We start from the raw sequence: 19,056 nt of genomic DNA, 5'->3' as shown, positions 1-19,056 counted from the left end.
CTCAAAGGTTTTCTTCTAGTAGGTACCTGAGAAACATTTTTTTCCTGAATGGATCAATTGTTTATTCTCATTCCTCACAATCTGAAAAAAACTGAAAGATAAGGCTTAAGACGGCAAATACTAAATTATCTCCTTGCCCTAAGAGAAATGGCAAACGAGAAACAGTGCAAGGTGACTGTACTATCCTTTCATTCCAAATGGTGCTGTCTGTGCCTCACAGAGAAATCGCATTCCCAGCCCTGCCAGCTGAGAGGTACTGAGGGACTGCACACTCTCTTGTCCTGCCCTCCAAGTGGAGCAGAAGCACACCATGACCCAGCCGTCCACGGCCCCCCACATCTGCCAGGAGGGCGGATCATAGCCAGTCTTTCTCTGTCATCCATGGCTACTTTTCACCCACAGGAAGCTTTATACCGCATTATGACTTGCTGCCAAATCCAGACAAAATATTATCTTCTTCTTCAATAAAATCCCACATTCATTTAGACCAGATGAAGACTAATTACATCTTTTCAACTCAGAGTTTTTAAAAAAGAATTTAAATAATTTTAAAATATAGAAAGTATCAGAGAGCATGTGGTGCTGATTCCATTCCTTTCATTTTATAGACTAAAAACACAGAAACCCATGGTAATTAAGTCTCTTAGCCAAAGTCACACAGTTAGTGGCAGATCTCCTGGGTCCTCAGCCAGACTCCTTCGATGTCCCACCTTAGGGGAGACAGTGCTAACTGGGCCCTAGAGCAGGGTGGATACAAATAACTAATTCCCAAAGAAAAGTAGCAGGCTCATTTCTTCCATCAGGCTTTTCCCAGAGGACACTGCTTCACCCTCTGGGCTGATTGCAACTGTGCTGAATTTAATCATCTGCTACCAGGAGTCAGTACAAGTGGTTCAGGCAGCATCTGATCTAATAAATAAAGAATGCAGCAAAACTTGATGTGATCATGAAATCAATGAAAAAGGACATGGGGAAACAACTATGGGCTCCAGAACATGAAAAAAAAAAAAAAAAAGCAAATAAATAAATAAAAAGAAAAGAAAATCCTGTTTTCTTTGGTGCTATCTCTAGCTTCCTAAGATAGTAAAACAAGAACTTTTAAATATTTATCTGCCCGTATTTGTTTTACAGAACATTCCTCCTAATTTATCTTGTATTCAAACAGTAGTCTTGGAGGGGTATTATTTCCTCTCCTCACTGCAAATGCCAGCCATTCATTTTTAATAAGCAATAAAAATCATGGTAATGTTCTCAGTAAATAAGTGAGAGGATAGTTTAGAAATTAGAAAGGGATATAAAAGGAACTGCTCTAATGACAAATTTAACCCTTTAAGAACAGGATGAAAAGATTTGGATTCTTCATGTAAAATGTCCAAGTTCACAGCAGTTAAGTGTGACTATAAGATGTCAGAAACCGAAGAATTAAATTACTTTGGGACAAAAACAATGAGAAAGAGAAGGGAGAGGTCGTAGGAAAAACGAAGCAGTGCTACTGCTTTCAGAGCCAGATCTGGTCTGTGCTGCACATTTTCAAACCTCTCAAAAGGCTGACTTTCTCTCCCAGCTCCCTCTCTGTGCTGCCCTGCTCTTGACTTAGGAAGAACACCCACAAGTGGAAAGTGTAACTGATACTGAGAAAGAACTAGAAAGATACAAATTCACCTTTTTTAAAAAGTTCAAAGTACAATTAAAAGCCAAGGCTAAGGTCTTACTTTCCCGGATCTGGCATCTGTGTGCACAGCAACCGCAGGGACTGAAAACTCCTCCGAATAGAATGAATGTTTGCCATCCCCATAAACACAACTTCACAGTTTGGGTAATACTCTGGAGAAAACAACAATAAAGAGAACACAAATATATTGAATTCAAAGCCCACGTGGCCAAATTTAGAAGAGGTAAACTGGCTATAAAACAAACCCACTGCAGCTGCTGACTAATGAAACTGCAATGTTTTGATGCTCGACTATTAGCCCAATGCTTTATTATGGGAGGAAAATAGTGCTTAAATTTTAGTTGTATTGGCAATAATGGAGAAAAGGAAGGTTGGATTTGTAAAGAAGACACATAACATAAGAGCTGCTTTTTTTTTTAAAGACAAAGTCCTTCAAGTTCTCATCTCTTCCAGGTTTACTTCTTGGGTCTCATCTAACTTGGGGCTCGAATTTCTGAAACGAACTCAGCAGAACAATGTCTTTAAGAATTTAAATTTCACCTTGGTACAGCTGCTTTCAATTTCTAGCTTAGTTCACATCTGAATAAGGAGTCTGGTGCCACTGCCTGTGCCATCAGCACACAGCTGACACCCAGGGGGTCCCACCCTGAGGAAGGTGGCATTCAAATAACAGAGGTGCACAGGCAGGACAGAGGACCTGACTTGCTTTCCGTATTTACTGCTCCCCTTACAACCTGAGGTTTTCTAAGTAAAGACCCTGGGAGGAGTTTGCTAAGAAGCAGAAAACAAGCAAACCACCCATTATCAAAGGCAAGAAAAGCTTCTAGAAGGCAGAGAAACTGAGACACTAAAGCAGCTACGTCTAAACATGAACAGGCCTTACTGTAAGAGAAGATCTGCTTTTCTTATCATCTAAAGGTTGGTGCAGTGAGGGAAGATTACCTAGCCTCACTGTACCTTCACCTCCCTTCCTCCTCAGCAAAGGACAATGTTACTAAACCAAAGAGAAGCCAGGGCTCTCTCAAAGACAGGCTGTGGAATGCGGCTTATCCCTTTCTCCGACTGAGAACCAAGCCTCAGCTGTGCACAGCTGGACTCACAAAGGTGCTGTATCGGGAGGGATGCCATGTACATCTCACCTGGGCATTCGCAGCCTCCTCCTTTGGCTCGGTTTGCCACAGCTGCTGCATAAGAACGCGCATCCAAGATCAAAAGCTTCTGTGGCTGAATGGCTAAACTCTCTGCTCCTGAAGCATTTGACAGAGAAGAATCTAGGGACAGTGGGGAGGGGGGGAATAAATGAATCTACTTCTCCCAGAACTATGTAAAATTAGAATCAGAGGCACATATAAGAGTACCAAAACCAAAACAAAACAACCCAACCAAACAAAAAAACTCTCAATTAAAAGGACCCCACCTCTACCAGAATCCCTGATATATAGGACTTCTCTCTCTTAAGTTTATTTTCTATTTTTCCTTCTTATAAAAGCTGATGAATACTTTACTCAAAACCAGCACCCAGACTGCACATGGGGATCCATAAAACCTAATCTCCTGTAACTTCGATTTTACATTTTCAGTCCTTTCATGAAGTCTGGTATTCCTCCCATGGCCTGAAGACACTCCTAGACCCTCTTACGAATATACTCCACTCTTGTCATGGACAGAGCACACAACTAACACTCCATAGTCTTTTCCGCCAAATATGAAACAGAGGGCTTCCTGGTTCTTTCCCACGTCCCCAGACTCTTCAAACAATCCTATCATATGAAGCTTCACTCTTCTCTCTTCTATACAACTAAGTCTATATGTTCTTAGGAAAAGGCTATTTCAAGGGAAAGGTCTCAGTGCTATAAAAATTGCAGCCAGGGAACCGGAGAGCACCTTACCAAACTCCACATCAGAAAGGTCTCCCCCGTTGGGAAAGTCTCGGGAACTGTTCCTAGCTGACAGCTTGCTGCTGCTTGATCGGGAGTCAGAGGCACAAGCTTTGGCTACTGACTGCACCAGGTGCTCATCGTCTGCGTTTCGCCAGCCCCACCAGCTGACTTCTGGCTGTCCACAGCGGGCAATGACAGCTCCGTTACTCTGGTGCCTGTGCAGGGAACAAGAGACAACAACTGTATCCACTCCAGGGGTCCTCTTCAGATACTCTGAACTTACTAAAGTAAGGTGGTGAATTTCATGTGCCTTAATGAACAACATAGCTCAAGTTCTCTCAGTGTTAAAGAGAGCAGAAATCAAACATGCCAGCAAGACGTAAGTAACAAAACCTATGTGTATCTTCCCCAGTTACCACACTTCACGAGACCTTTGTAATGTTACCAAAGAAATGATGTGCAAGAGAAAATAGTCATAATAATTCATAATAGTAATAACTCATTAATGTTCACAAGTGTTGAATCTTCAAATTTATTTTTAGAAAATAAGAGGGGCTGGCAGATAGCATGGTGGTTAAGACGGTGGACTCCCACGTGGCTGACCACAGTTTGAGTCCTGGATCTAGCGGCTTGCTTTTGCTCTCTCTGGTCAAACTGAAGAATAATGATAATAAATAAAATTACACAAACAGTAATTTTTATTTAAAAAAAAAAAAAACGGAAAATAAAATAAAAAACACCTATGGCCCAGCTTCAAGGGCATAGCCAGTAGTGTACTAAACTATGGTGTGGAAGCCACATAGCCAACCACAGGTATGGATTCAAAAGTCAACCTGAAACATGCCAGGTGTGTGCATGCCCCAAATCTTGACAAGCTAGAGGGCTGAAGAACAGGGACCTCCCTATTGGGAGGTCTCTTTCGTTTTCTCTTTGAAATAAATCAACTTAAAAAGAACTACAAATACTAAACTAATTCTGCTACCCAATAATGAAGAAGTAATCTCTCCTTCAGGTTTCTTTTTTAATTTACCAGAGAGCACATGGGCTCATCAGGCAGACAGAGAGAGAGAGAGAGAGAGAGAAAGGAGGAAAGTGAGAAAGCACCTGCCATGGGAATGGTCACCCCATAATTCCTTCTCCTCCATCTCTCCCTCCTTTCAGGAGTCTGTGCACACACACGTGCCCTGTGTGTTTCTCAAGCTGCTGAGTCTGAGATTCTATAGTTGGCCATGCAGATCCAGCTGCCTTAACCGCATCACTCGCTGGCCCATAATTCCTCTTTAGTACTGAAACTAAACACCCTAGCAAAATAGAACGATGTGTTGCCTCGCTGACATCCGAGGGTCCAATGCAGCCTCTGTGCTCTCACGGATGGCTTGGGGATTCTTACCTGGCACACAAGGACTGTTTAACAAAATCTCCTCAGACTTCATGACTCACAAACTACTCCCATTGTATGCAGATATCTCAATGAACCAGCTTCCTCGGGCTCTTAGAAGGAAGGCCACAACCTCTGTAAACCATACTCTGATCTTTTTTCAAGATGACCAGAATCATACTTATAGTCTACTTTAAGATGTTATTAAAACCCACACTTTTTTTAATTGGGCAATTTTAGCAATAAAAAGTTAAAAAATTTATATTTTCTGTGGTAAAAAGAAGTATCTGGTTCATGTTATAATACTGATGAATCTTGAATGTGTTAATGAAACGAAGGAAGCCAGTCATAAAAGGCCATATATCGTCTGATTCTATTTATATTAAGTATTCAGAAAAGGCAGTCCCACAGGGAAAAAATAAGATTACTGGTTACCCAGGGCTGGGGGCGGGGGAGACTGGGATTGAAATGAGGGGTGACTGCTAATGGGTATGGGGTTTGTTTGGGGGTGAGGTAAAATCTAATAAAACAGGTTGTGGTAAAGGTTACACCATACTGTGAATATATAGAAGTCATTGAATTGTGCACTTTAAAAGGGGGAACTGGGACCAGCAGGTGGCACAGTGGTTAAGATGCTGGACTCCCATATAGTTCAAGTCTCAGATGCAGCAGCTTGAAAATCACATGGGGCACATGTGCCCGAAAACCCGAGAGGAAAATGAAGAAGGGATTGTGACATAGCATTCCTCACCTTCCCTTTCTCTGCCTCTTTCCAGCGAGTGCACAGGTCCTATGGCAAAAAAACTAAAAGGTATTAAACTGTGTGTAAAAATAAATGATCAGAATAAAAGGCTGAAAAGTAAAAACTTCAAATGTCATCCAATTCTATATCCCAGAGGATAGGACATGTCCCATTTTCCTTTAGAACTATTTCTAAATATATGTAATGTATATCTACACACAAATGCATATGTGTGGCACAGAGGATTTAAATAAAATATACTACTAAATTTTTCTTTTTCTTTCTTTTTTTTTTGAGAGGTTTTTGCTATAGGGTGTGTGTGCTTGCCAGACAGACAGAGAGAGGCAGACAGAAAGAAATCACTCCCCAGGGGGGATGACCACGCTGCAATCCCTTCTCCTCCATTCTCCTCTCAGGATCTTGGGCATGCATGCACACGCGCCCGACGTGAGTTTAACCCACCGGGTCCGGGATATGAACCGTGGTCGACTACATGGGAGTCCAGCGACATAGCCATTACGCTAACTGCTGGTCCCTACTACTGAATTTTTCTTCTGTAGGAAAACGACACGAGAAAGAATTAGTTTTTTCAACCCTAAAACACACAGCAGTAAAATTAAGTTTAGCAATAGTTGAATTCCACTGGAAACACTGGTTTGCTTATAGTTTTTAAGTCATCCCTCACTGGGACAGACAAGCAGCTGAAAGAATCTGTGTACTACCAACATGCTTGATGGGCTCATGTGCTGAGTGGAGCCAAATTGCAAATAAAACCTCACTGATTATTAAAATGCCTCCTAGCAAATAGCAGGCACTGGGTAACCACTGAACTGAGACTCCAAACTTCCACAACAGAGGCTGGAGGGGCCTTTTCTGGAGCACTGTCTTCCTCTGCAAAGCTTCCTAGCAGTACCCAAGAGGAACAGTAGATGGCACTCTTCAGCCTGGGTCTGGGGCTTTAAGAACCACTGACATTGTAACAACTAGATTCCAACTAACTATTGCCAACAAGCAGTTAATGTTTTCAGCAATCCTATAAAATGTTTTAGATTATGTGGAAGATAACTCAAAACACTACAGTTAAAAGTACTTTTTTTAAAAAAAGGCATTTTTATCACTTTAACAAGCAGAACTAGGGAAGTATAAAAATTAAGCGGTCTGGGACCAGAAGTTGGACTTCCATGTAGTCGACCATGGTTCGAGTCCCGCACCTGGTGGCTTAAACCCACACCAGGCACTTGTGCATGCATGCCCAAGATTCTGAAAGGAGAATGGAGGAGAAGGGATTACAGCGTGGCCATGCCCCTAGGGGGGTGATTTCTCATCTTCTGTCTCTGCCTCTCTCTGTCCTTCTGGCAAGTGCATACACCTTATGGCAAAAACCTCTCCCCCCCAAAAATATTGTCCAATGGATGAACCCCCCCACTAAAACATGAAATGTTTTAATTTTATAGTGAGACAAGTAATTGTTTTAACTCTCTAACATACAGTTAGGCAAGCTCTCTAAAGGACTAGCTTCTAATAATCACCACATGCATGCGGGGGGAGCTATAAGCTGCATTACAGATGGGTACCCTTCACACCATCTTGCTATGTTAGAGCAATCTCTGCCTCGGATAATAAAGCCAATTAAGTGCTCTCTCATCACAGAAGGAGAAAGCCCTAATCAGGCGCTGGTTCAGTATGGTGCTGGCAAGTAACTGCTGCTAGCAACTTTCAGAATCATTAGTCTACAGACAACTAAATCCAGTAAATGCATGTAGGAATCAGAGGCATCCTGCCAGCCTTAGTGAAGCAAAGCAGAGTGAGGAGTATTCCAAACATTCTACAGCATACCCCTTTATAATATAACCTCCTAATTTGGAGTTTAGATACAAGACACATGTTCTGTGGTACAGACCAGCTCCAGAAAGTCTGATTTTACATGAACTACACCAAGAACTTTTATTTGTAATCTCTTGAGATCAGATTTTCTTTGCAAAATTGCAAGTAAAACTTTCACTTATGTACACAGTCACTCCTTGCTTAAGGATCTACATGTTTAGTAGCCAGTCAGACTTATGACCAGCTCTCCACGTGAAAAACTTCCCTTTCTCACTCCTTCTCCTGTTTTGACAGTCAGTTGGTTAATATTCACTGCATGAAACCCTTGCAATCATGCAAGACTACATATTTCATTATAATCTGTGCTTTCCTGTGCATCCATAGTAGTATTCAGAATAAAAAAAGAAAAGATTATGCCAGATTTATATTATTGTGTTGTAGTGTGTCCTGGTCACTTTCTGGAGCTTATCTCATGTTTGCATTTTGTATGGATAGAATTACATTATTTTAGTGTGGTGTCACATGATACCGACGGAAAATTACATACCTTATGATACCACAAGATATGCGCCTCTAAGCTCCTTGCTTATCGACCAATTTGCTGAACGACCTAGTCCTAAGAACAGACTTGTTCTTTAAGTAAGGAGTACCTGCTGTATCCTAATTGCTACAGAGGAGGAAAAAAATCTAGGGCGCATGCCCTCTAGAATTGATTTCAGAAGGAAGAAAAGAGGTTTCCCACTGTATTACATTCTAAAAAGTTTTTCTTCAACCAGCACTCTTAGGCTTCTCTGCCAAAAGAGAAAATTCACCTAAAGCCTCCTGCTTCAAAAATGAGTATTTCCCCGTAACATTTAAAGCCAGCAAGCCCCACGAATGCCAGGGCTGCAGATCTGACACAGCTGTTTGCTGGAGCAGGCCTGGCTGCTTTCCATTCCAGCTGGGCTGATCACTGGTAAGACATAAATCCCTTCAGCCTTCACAGCTCTCTCACTCCTGTGCCATCCTTATCACAAGTAGTAGGTAAAGCTGGTGACCTACTTTTCTAGGGATGTCTGAAAACAAGTGATGAAAAGTGAGATTGAAAACTTAGTAAGTTCCACCAGGTCACAGCAAATACTTTTCCTTCTCACTTACTCAGGGTGGGCATCAGGATTTGCCTTCAGTGGACTAAATGAACAAGCTGGTACCTCCATGGGAATTTCACAAGGAAAGAAATCCCTTCCCACAACCTCAGTATTTCCAAGAAATCCCTCCTGACACCAGAAGAGTTTCTAACGAAGCCATTGGTTTGACTCAACACACGGAGAGTCCAAAATGCTGGCAAACTGGGAAAATTTCAAATGAAGAATGTGAATATTATATGTAGGTGACATCTGAAACAATTTCAGAAGAAGGAGTGACTTCTTAAAAAGGCACCATGACTGGGAACCAGCAGTTAGCGTAATGGCTATGTCGCTGGACTCCCACGTAGTCGACCGCGGTTCGTGTCCCGGACCCGGTGGCTTAAAACTCACGCCGGGCGCGTGTGCGTGCGTGCCCAAGATCCCGAGAGGAGAATGGAGGAGAAGGGATTGCGGTGTGACCATCCCCCCTGGGGGGTGATTTCTCGCTTTCTGTCTCTATGTCTCTCTCTGTCTGGCGAGCGCACGCGCCCTACAGTGAAAATCTCTCAAAAAAAAAAAAAAAAAAAAAAGGCACCATGACTGGGGCTAGCAGGTGGCAAGGTGTGCTGGACTCTCACATGGCCAACCCACGGTTTGAGTCCTGAACCCAGAGGCTTAACAAAAAAAAAAAAAACCAAACACATCAGGCATATGTGCACATGTACTAAAAATCCCAAAAGGAGAATGGAGGAAAAAGGATGTGGCATGTCCATCTCACTTTTTGTCTGTCTCTCTGGCACATGCTCTATGGAAAAAAACTAAAAAAAAAAAAAAAAAAAAAAAAAAAAAAAAAAAACAACACGATTTGGGAGAAACTTTTCTGTCCCTCTGGCACAATCCCTATGGAAAAAAACAAAAAAAAAAAAAAAAAAAAACTAAAAAAAAAAAAAGCAACACGATTATGTGAGAACTGAGACACTTACTGAATTGTGAAAGTGGCACTCAGCACTCAGCCTATTCCAAGCGCTCTTAGAGAGGCCCAGTGTACGTAACACCTGGGAAGTAAGAGCTCTCCTTCCCATATCACTTACAGGAACAGACCGAGTCAGTTAGGGAACATTCTCGAGGTGTATAGTCAGGAGTGTCAGAACAGACATGAACTCAGGTCTGTGACTCCAAACCTTGCACCCATCACCACACTTCCATTCCCATCCAGAAGTTCGCTTAGCTCTCCAGCCTCGCAGCTCTGAAATCTTCTCTCCAGCCAAGCACCAGCCTTCTTCTCTAAATGCCTCTTCTCAAAATGCCTCTTCCCAAAACACAATCCCTTCATGTGTCAGAGCTTCAACCACAAAGATGATATACCAAGTCTCCTTTTCTAGGGTTCCTCTCTCAATCTAAGGCTAAGTGCAGGAAATACATTAGCTTATAAAAGAATGTAAAGTGGGTTTTAAATAGCAAGTCTAGCCCAATTTCTATGAGACTGAACCACCAGCTGGTGTACGGACACAGCGAGTACCTGTGTGTTACTGGAGGAGTAGCTTTAGCAATAGGAAGGACGACCTGTCTGGAAAGGTTTCTGACCCCTTCCCCGACCCACCCTTCTAAGCTCAGCAGCGGCAGAGACAGCAGACCACATGCAGTGGGCAGTAGAAGCAGTCCAAGGCCAGGGTGATCCCGCTTACTTACCTGTAGATGACGGCAGGGATGCGCTTCCAGGACCTGAAGCTTGCTACACTTTCTAGCTCTTTGTCAGTGATCCAGGCAGGCACTATGAGCTCTTGCGGGTAGCTACCACATAATCTGACAAGGAAGATGACAAAGGGGGAGGTGGAAGAACGGAGAGATCAAGTGAGCCAGTGTAAGGACAGGTAACACCACCACAGAGCCAGAAAAAGGCAAGGAGGAGCATTATTTGAGTTCTGCTTCCCTCAACAGAACAGTATCAGACAGCTGATACTATCTTGATTGCTCCACTTGATCGTGCCTTCTGGGCATCTGGCCACTGCGACTGTCAGTGAATAAAAGGGAGTTAAGGGCTTGTCTCTTTATTCTCCATTATAACTCCCTGTTGTAACAAATACGTCATTTCTAATTACATGAGTGCCTAGTCCAATTATAGACACCTCTACTAGAGCCTCAGTTTTCTAGGCCTTTGTTAAGGGAAACATAAAGGAGGAGGATGGCCCACAATCTCAAGTGTCCAAAGACCTATAGGATCAACTACCTTATTCTTTGATTTGAACCAAACGGGGTGTCCTAATTATGAGTAATGGGGTGCAGCCATGGTATGCAGACACAATACCACACACAGCCTAATTGTATACACAGCCACAGTCCCACTGGCTCAAATCAGTAATTATTCATCATAATTTTTATAAAACATAATTCAGAACAACCTAGACTCGGGGGAAAAAGCTCTCTATTCATTAGTAAAGATACTAGCTGCACACTAGTTAAGCTCGTGCCCTGGGAAGCAGAACTTCTGACAGGTTTTCACTTACAGGACAGTATCTCTCTATAGGCAACCAAATCTTCCTCTTCAATAGTGAATGCAATAGGGCTTTAGTACAAATCCTAAGGTGCACGAGCACTACCACCACCACTGGCCTCAGCCTACCCTAGGCATTAGGGGAGGAGGCAAAGAAATATAAACTGGCTTACAAGTTGAGGATTTTGATAATTTTGCACTAAATATCTCTTTTCTGGTCTCAATTTCCAAAAGATTAAGTATCAGGAACTTAAGAGCCTCTGAACCAGATAAATGGTTATGATCAAGGGTAGCCATATAAACTTCCTAACACCTACCCACAAATTCCTAAAAATAACCTAGGACACAGTGATCACAGTTAACACTCAAAAACCGCAAGGCTCATTCTCTCTATTCTGTTTTAAACTCAAGAGCAGATTTGGCTTTCATTCTTCCTTTGTAGTAGGAAGAACTTGTTTATTTTGTTTTCAATTTGTGCCATAGATGCATGCATCTACTGGAAAGAAAGAAAGGGAAAGTAAGAAAGCACCCCAAGGCAGGGATGTCCATGCCACAGTCTCATCTCCATTTTCCCCTCAAAAGTTTTGGGCCAGTGGTGCCATTCTTAAGATGGGTGGATCCCACATAGTCAGCAGTTCAAGTCTCAGACCTGGCATCCTAAAAGAAGCTCTTGAGGGTGTGTGTATGTGCCCAAAATCCCACAGAGAGGGAGAAATGAAGAAATTGTGGCATGACCATCCCCATAGGCAGTGCTTTCTCATACCCTCTATCCTACCCTCACTCTCCCTCTGGTGAATGCACACACCCTCTTGCAAAAATTAGAGAATGAAAAACAGAGCCGTGTACAGTAATTAGCTGTTGTTTTCCAATGAAAAATAAAACACCCTGATGGCCAGCCATAGAAAGACCAGAAAAATGGCTATCATAATCTGGGGTAGCTCAAAAGACCACAGAATGGGGAACCAGCAGTTAGCGTAATGGCTATGTCGCTGGACTCCCACGTAGTCGACCACGGTTCGCGTCCCGGACCCGGTGGCTTAAAACTCATGCCGGGCGCGTGTGTGTACGTGCCCAAGATCCCGAGAGGAGAATGGAGGAGAAGGGATTGCAGCGTGACCATCCCCCCTGGGAGGTGATTTCTCGCTTTCTGTCTCTATGTCTCTCTCTGTCTGTCTGGCGAGCACACATGCCCTGTAGCGAAAAACCTCTCCACAAAAAAAAAAAAAAAAAAAAAAGACCACAGAACGGTTAGTGTGACAGGGAAACTTAAGGAGAAAAGGATATACTAGTTTAAATCTCCTGGATAATATTTTTTTTCATTTTATAGAAACTTCAGTCACCAAAATCACAGTAGTTAACTGCTCTTCCCCAAAGCATTCACATGTTTTAAGGAAACCAGTAATGGTTAAATATTTAATAATGGTTATATTAATATTTAATGGGTAAATGATCATGGCTGGGAACCTAGTTTCAGATCAACATACTAAAGAACAGAATATATTTAAGTCCAATTCACAGGATCTGGAATAAAATTATAGTTATAAAAACTAGCTCCTAAGTGCCTTGTCCCTGCATGTAAAATCACCAATCCTATCTCTAAGGTGATGCAGCAGTAATGAGAACAACGGCAGCTGCTTGCCTACAGGTACACACATACTATCTAGACCTGCATGTGCCAGGAAGAGCAGAGGCCTGGAGGGGGAAGGAAGGAAGCTTCCAGCATCCTGTTAAGTAAGGATCACTTTCTACTCCAGTGATAACAATGAAAAAGAAGTTTCAAGAAGTACTCTGAAGATCATGCATTTAGACTTAATAAATAAAATTGGCATTTCAAAGAAAAAGTCTAAGTTCAAATATTTTGTCACATGAGAACTGGGGTTTCTGCAAAGATACTGGCTGTGAAATACAGTCCACGGGGACCTATAGAACTCACTTGTACTTCTCATTGATGTTGGAAATCCTCCAGGCATTGTTCATATCAAAACCCATCCGCTCCACTTCGTTTTTAAACCTTGACGTTACATGTTCCCCTAGGGGCCAGAGACAGACAACAGAAAGAAAGAAATGAATACCATTCTGTAAAACAGGTGAGATAAAAGCAGTTACCCTACTTGTTTATTTTTTAAAGGCAGAAAATGTATAAATAATAAATACCATTTATTTAGTTTCAGTTTCTTTAAAAATATTCCTGTGAGATTAAGAATAGAAAGAAGAAATAAATTAATTTTGATCAAGAATTATGTTATCTAATCTCTACTATCAACTCTGAGGACAGCATCACTAAGCTTATTTTACAGAGGACAAAACTGAGACTGAGAGGTTGTTGTGGTAAGTCTGCCTGGCCCTAAAACCCATGCTTTTGTTACTGCACTGGCTATTTTCCTACTTCCACAGTCACACTGACAATAAAATCAATTAAACACACACAAAAAAAAATACACACACACACACAAACCATCACCAGGCTGGCCAGCTGGTGGTGTGGTGGTTAAAGCAGCTGAATCTCACATGGCCAACTGTGCAGTTGTTTGAGTGCCAGCCCCAGCGGTGGCTTGAAAAACACGGTAGGCATGTGTATGTGCATGCCCAAATCCCTAGAGGAGAATGGAGAAGGTAGTGCAGCTTGGCCATCCCCTGGTGGTGGTGAGTGGGGGTGATTTCTCACTTCCCTTCTCTTCTCCCTGCCCCCCTGCCTGCTCCCTCCCTCTCTCCAGTGAGCACGTGCAGTGCTATAGTAAAACTAAAAAAAAAAAAAAAAAAAAAAGATCACCAGGAGTAGAATATAAATCTATAATTCCTCATTCAAAACCATTGGGGCCAGATTTCAGAATTTGAGGTTTTTCTGGATTTTAGAAAGGTAAAATGATACTCATATTGTAATATTACGGTCACATTAAACACTCACATTTAATTGAGCATTAATATTTCTTCAGTAATATGTATGGATAATCCATACCAAGTGGGATGAATACAAGGTGCTGAGTGTTTGCAAGAACATTCACCCTAATGAGTATATCTGGCTCCATCTGCACTAATGAATTTGGCATTCTCTTCCCTAAGACAGCAACAAAGATAGAACTGAATAGAAGATAAATGTCAGTAGATGTGAAATAACATTTTTCCTTAAACACACATGCAGTCCCAGGGCAGTAATTTTATTTAAAACAAACAAACAAACAAACAAACAAACAAAAACAACATTGAACAGCACATCTAAGATCTATGGTGTTACAGGTTGTAAAATAAACCAGGGCTGGGAGAAACCACAACAACAAATAAAAGCACAAACAGACTGCTTTGTTGATCCAAGTATAAAGCTTTGCTTTCCCTGGGAGAGGAGCTACAGAATAGGAAACAGCAATTACTTGAATGAAGGGCAATTCTGTATAACTGCTTCCCATTTAAACTGCTTTTCTCAAGCTTAAGCTAAGTATTATATGCTTCCGGAAGGAGAGCTATAAAAAGATGAGGTTTAGAGATGCAGTAAGAAATAATAGTTGAATCTATCCCATTTTGGAAAAGTTTTAGAAGCAATGTAACAGGGTTCCAAAGAGAAAAAGCTACCTGGGGTGCCACCTGTCTAGAAATAGTGAGAAATATTGACCATCAGGAACACTATATGGCTCAGTTGCAGTGGCATGAGTAGGAGGTGGCACAAGTGGGAGGGCACCATTGTGCAGTGGCCGAGGCTGCATGAGAGGACAGGGTTCAATTCCTGGCCCAACCTAAATAGGTCAGGCACTGTGGCACATGCCTATAGTCCTAGCTGAAAGGCTAGAGTAGAAAAGATTGCAATGTAGCAAGACCTGTCAAAAATACCCATTTCTCTTTCCTTCCCTCCCATATTCATTCATTGAAACACTCTTTCTCTCTCTCTCTCTCTCTCTCTCTCTCACACACACACACACACACATTGAAAAGGAAAAAAAATGAGATACAAGGTTTAAAAGCCGCAAGATTGTAGCAACTTTCAATTCATTAAAGACAATTTTTTCCTTTCCCAACCCTGGGAAACAGCTCCAAGTCTTTGCAAAAGGTGTTAAGTATTTTTATTAAATGCTCCTTTACACTAATATCTCTATCTTAGAGTAAACACATAGATACCCTAAAAGAATGTTTTGATTTATTGATCTATTAGTAAATCACAGTCTGCACTTTGAAAACCACTACTTAAAAAAAAAACAATCTAACAGAGGGCCAGCAGTGGCACAGGGCATATTAAAGCTGCTGGATCCCACATGACTGACTGAGCAGTTCAAGTCCCGGTCCCAGCAGCTCAAAAAACATTTTGAGCCATGTGTATGCCTAAAATCCTAAGAGGAGAATGGAGAGAAGAGACTATGTGTGGCCATCCTCCCCTTGGGGTGTGTGGGGGGGTGATTTCTCACCTTCTCCCTCTGTCTCCAGCAAGTGTACATGCCCTGTAACAATCTTTAAAAACAAACAAACAAACTAGCAGCTCTTACATGGGTAATTCAATCAATTTTTGCAAATTGTTTAAGATGCTTGCTTACACTTATGTAGGCAGAAAGTGAATACGAACACATCCACTGCTGGATTCCATTTAAGAATTTCCATCTCAGGCCAGCAGGTGGCATGGAGGTTAAGGCTCTGGATTCCACATGACTGCGTGGTTCAAATTCCGGACCCAGGCAGCTTAAGAGTCACTCTGGGCATGTGTGTGTGTGCTCAACTCCTGAGTGAAGAATGAAGGCAAAGGGAATGTGGCACGGCCATTGCCCCAGGAGGTGATTTCTCATGTTTTTCTCCCCCCTAGCTTTTCCCCTTCCATGAGTGCATGTATCCTATAGCAAAAACAAACAAAGCAAGACAACGAAATGTCCATCTCAGGCCCAGGTATAGCTGGCAGCGAGCTAAACTGCAGTGCTGGGGGGCCACATGGCTTACCAGCTGGGATCCCCAGCTGGATCAACCTGAAACACGCTGGACATGCACACATATGTCCAAGATCCTGATAAGCTGGAGGGCTAGGGAAGAGGATTATGACATGACAAGACCCTTTTGAGGGTGCTTCTGCTCCTTTCTCACTCCTGTACATACATGTTCTCTATTATGAATAAGATTAGTGAACAAATGAATGAATTTACATCTCAGGATTCTCACGTCTTAATTGATTCAACATCAGATACGCTATAGTATCCCAACTCATCAATATTTTAAATATTGAAGTCACAGGTTTTTGTTTGGCTTTACATTTTCACCGTAACTTTTCCTATCTGCCTTCCCCATAACCAATTGGGGATTTGTCCCTTTTCAACTTCTAATGTTTTTTTGTTTTTGTTATTGTTTTTTGAGTTTTTTGCTATAGGGCACGTGTGCTCGCCAGAAAGACAGAGAGACAGAAAGTGAGAAATCACCCTCCTAGGGGGATGGCCATGCCCCAGTCCCTTCTCCTCCATTCTCCTCTCGGGATCTTGGGCATGCATGCACACGCACCTGGCATGAGTTTAAGCTGCCAGGTCCAGGACTCGAACTGCACTCGACTACGGGGGAGTTCAGCAACCCAGCCATTATGCTAACTGCTGGTCCTAACTTTTTTTTTTTTTTTTTGGTACTACAAATAAACATACTCCAGCAATTCTCTCCCCTACAGAAGTAAAAACTAAAACAAACAAAAAAACTGAGCTCCTTCTATTATAAAAACTGTCAATTGGCAATCTAAAAAATGTTCCCTTGAAAAAGCCAATCTCGGGAACCAGCAGTTAGCGTAATGGCTATGTCGCTGGACTCCTACGTAGTCGACCGTGGTTCGCGTCCCGGACCCAGTGGCTTAAAACTCATGCCGGGCGCGTGTGCGTGCGTGTCCAAGATCCAGAGAAGAGAATGGAGGAGAAGGGATTGTGGCGTGACCATCCCCCCTGGGGGGTGATTTCTCGCTTCCTGTCTCTCTCTCTCTCTCTGGCGAGTGCACGCGCCCTATAGTGGAAAAAAAAAAAAAACTCTCAAAAAAAAAAAAAAAAGCCAATCTCCCTGGATAGTTCTGAATATTCAGGCCCACAATTAACACTACATAAGGCCTGGCATAGAAGGGACAGGTCCTAACCCAGCATGTGAAAAAACAGACCAGTATGAGAGTCAGAGAAAGTGAGAACTACCCCTTCCTGATTCCCAAATATGGAGAGAGGAAGCATTCTTTTCTATGTACAAAGGTAAGCCCTGTAGACACACACTTCCTGAGCTGCATTCAAACCTAGAGGGCAGATAAATAGGCAGCTGTACGGCAGCGTAAGACCCAGAGTCATGCGTTGTCAGTGGATAAACAAGACAAGCTTAATGAACATCTATCCCAAGAGAGGTCAGAAAGGCAGGCCTGATGATACTGAACTGGCAGCAAGATTGCCCAGTCATCTGTCAGGACTCCAGATGAATGCATGAGTACAGCCATCACCCATGACTAAGAAGTCAGCTGCAACGTGGAGCAGAAAGTTGAGGACAAGGGAAAGACACTTTGAACTGTAAGTCCACTCCTTTTTAGAGTCCAAGATGGGCTAATAAGGGCAGAGTCAAGTGTTTGGTGAAGGGTTTTACAGGTTTCACAGGTAAACTCCAACAGCAATGCTGAAACATCTTCCAAAGCTGATTAAGACCTAAGAGCTGTGGTCACAGTGCTGGCTTACCTATGACAGGCTCAAAAGCTAGAAACTAAGATTTATATAAATGCCAAGGCAATGATGTAAGTTTCCCATTCCCTTCCTCTCTGATGTATCTACTCTTAACAGGCTAGGTAGAAAAGAGTCCATAAAAGGTTTTATTAACTGCTGAAAGACTAACTTCCACCTCTCAGAGCCTACACTTGTGATCTCATGTACTGGGGCAAACTGTACAAGGCATGGCTTTGAAATATCTCAAGTATTGTCTCAGCCAAAAGATGACTTACACTATGTGGCTGTCTGGTATGCTCATGCTTGGTGAGTAATGCTCTAGCCACTACCAACACTCAATAATACTGGGTGGAGACAAAAGAACCAGGTTGATGGGCTTTAAAAACTCCACCAGGGATTTTTTTTTTTTTTTAACTTTTTTATTAAGTGGAATCTTCTCCTCAGTACTTCACAGGGAAAAAGGATAAAAAGAAAAGCCACACACGCACACACTAAAACCAATGAAATACAGTAAAATTCTATGTGAGTGGTTGTAGGTTAACTTTCGTGTGGACTCTATGTTCTGGGAAGAAACAAAATATAATTTTACTCATAGAGCAATTCCCACCCTGTCAGTTACATAATTTCTAAAGTACTTTCACAACTGTGGCACACAGGAGGTGCTCACATATTTACTGAATTTTGCAGTAAACTTTGCAGCATGAACAGTTTTAATTTTCAGGATACTCAGATCAGTTTGAACAGAAAGAGAACAAATATCCCAGTTTGAAGAACAGAGGAAACTAAAGTGTAGAGGGGATAGATGGCTTGACCAGTGTTAGTTTATCGATTAAATAGTAGAGCTCAGATTTGAATTCAGGTTTTCTAATTCCTAAGTCAGTACTTCACCCCTATGCTGCCCCCCATGTATCACAAACCTACCAAAAAAACAGAGGACATTGTACATATCTCTCTGACCCAATAGCCAAGAATATAGATTACCATCAAGAAGGGAACTAACTGGGGACCTTTGTTAATCCATCATTGCATTGCCAACAGAAATACCTGAGACTGGGTGAAATAGAGGTTTATCTGGGACCAGCAGTTAGCGTAATGGCTATGTCGCTGGACTCCCACGTAGTCGACCGCGGCTCGAGTCCCGGACCCGGTGGTTTAAACTCATGCCGGGTGTATGTGCGTGCGTGCGTGTGTGCTCAAGATCCTGAGAGGAGAATGGAGGGGAAGGGATTGCAGCATGGCCATCCCCCATGGGGGGCAATTTCTCGCTTTCTATCTGTCTGTCTGTCTCTGTCCGTCTGGCGAGTGCATGCGCCCTATAGCAAAAACCTTTCAAAAAAAAA

The 19,056-nt window shown here is 42.4% G+C and overlaps 1 protein-coding gene across 10 annotated transcripts in view; it reads right to left on the bottom strand.

Moving 5' to 3' along the window:
• The window catches only part of MTMR3 (myotubularin related protein 3), a 103,872-nt gene that overhangs the window by 17,436 nt on the left and 67,380 nt on the right, over positions 1-19,056 (bottom strand). For 7 of the 10 annotated variants that reach the window (XM_006147911.3, XM_014587628.2, XM_027771607.1 and 4 more), the window contains exons 8-12: positions 13,027-13,123; positions 10,292-10,405; positions 3,562-3,767; positions 2,812-2,943; positions 1,713-1,824 (exon numbers count right to left, since the gene is read on the bottom strand). In XM_006147911.3, the coding sequence (XP_006147973.1) occupies positions 1,713-1,824; positions 2,812-2,943; positions 3,562-3,767; positions 10,292-10,405; positions 13,027-13,123 (661 nt within the window). Of the gene's footprint in view, positions 1-1,712; positions 1,825-2,811; positions 2,944-3,561; positions 3,768-10,291; positions 10,406-13,026; positions 13,124-13,247; positions 13,282-19,056 lie in introns of all 10 variants that reach the window. The other 3 variants (XM_027771611.1, XM_027771612.1, XM_027771608.1) reach the window with 3 other exon arrangements.

The sequence above is a fragment of the Tupaia chinensis genome, unplaced genomic scaffold (genome assembly GCF_000334495.1).
Source record: "Tupaia chinensis unplaced genomic scaffold, TupChi_1.0 Scaffold000226_1, whole genome shotgun sequence".
Lineage (NCBI taxonomy): Eukaryota > Metazoa > Chordata > Mammalia > Scandentia > Tupaiidae > Tupaia > Tupaia belangeri.
The sequence above is the reverse complement of the archived record's forward strand: the minus strand, read 5'-3'. Positions and strand labels throughout refer to the sequence as shown.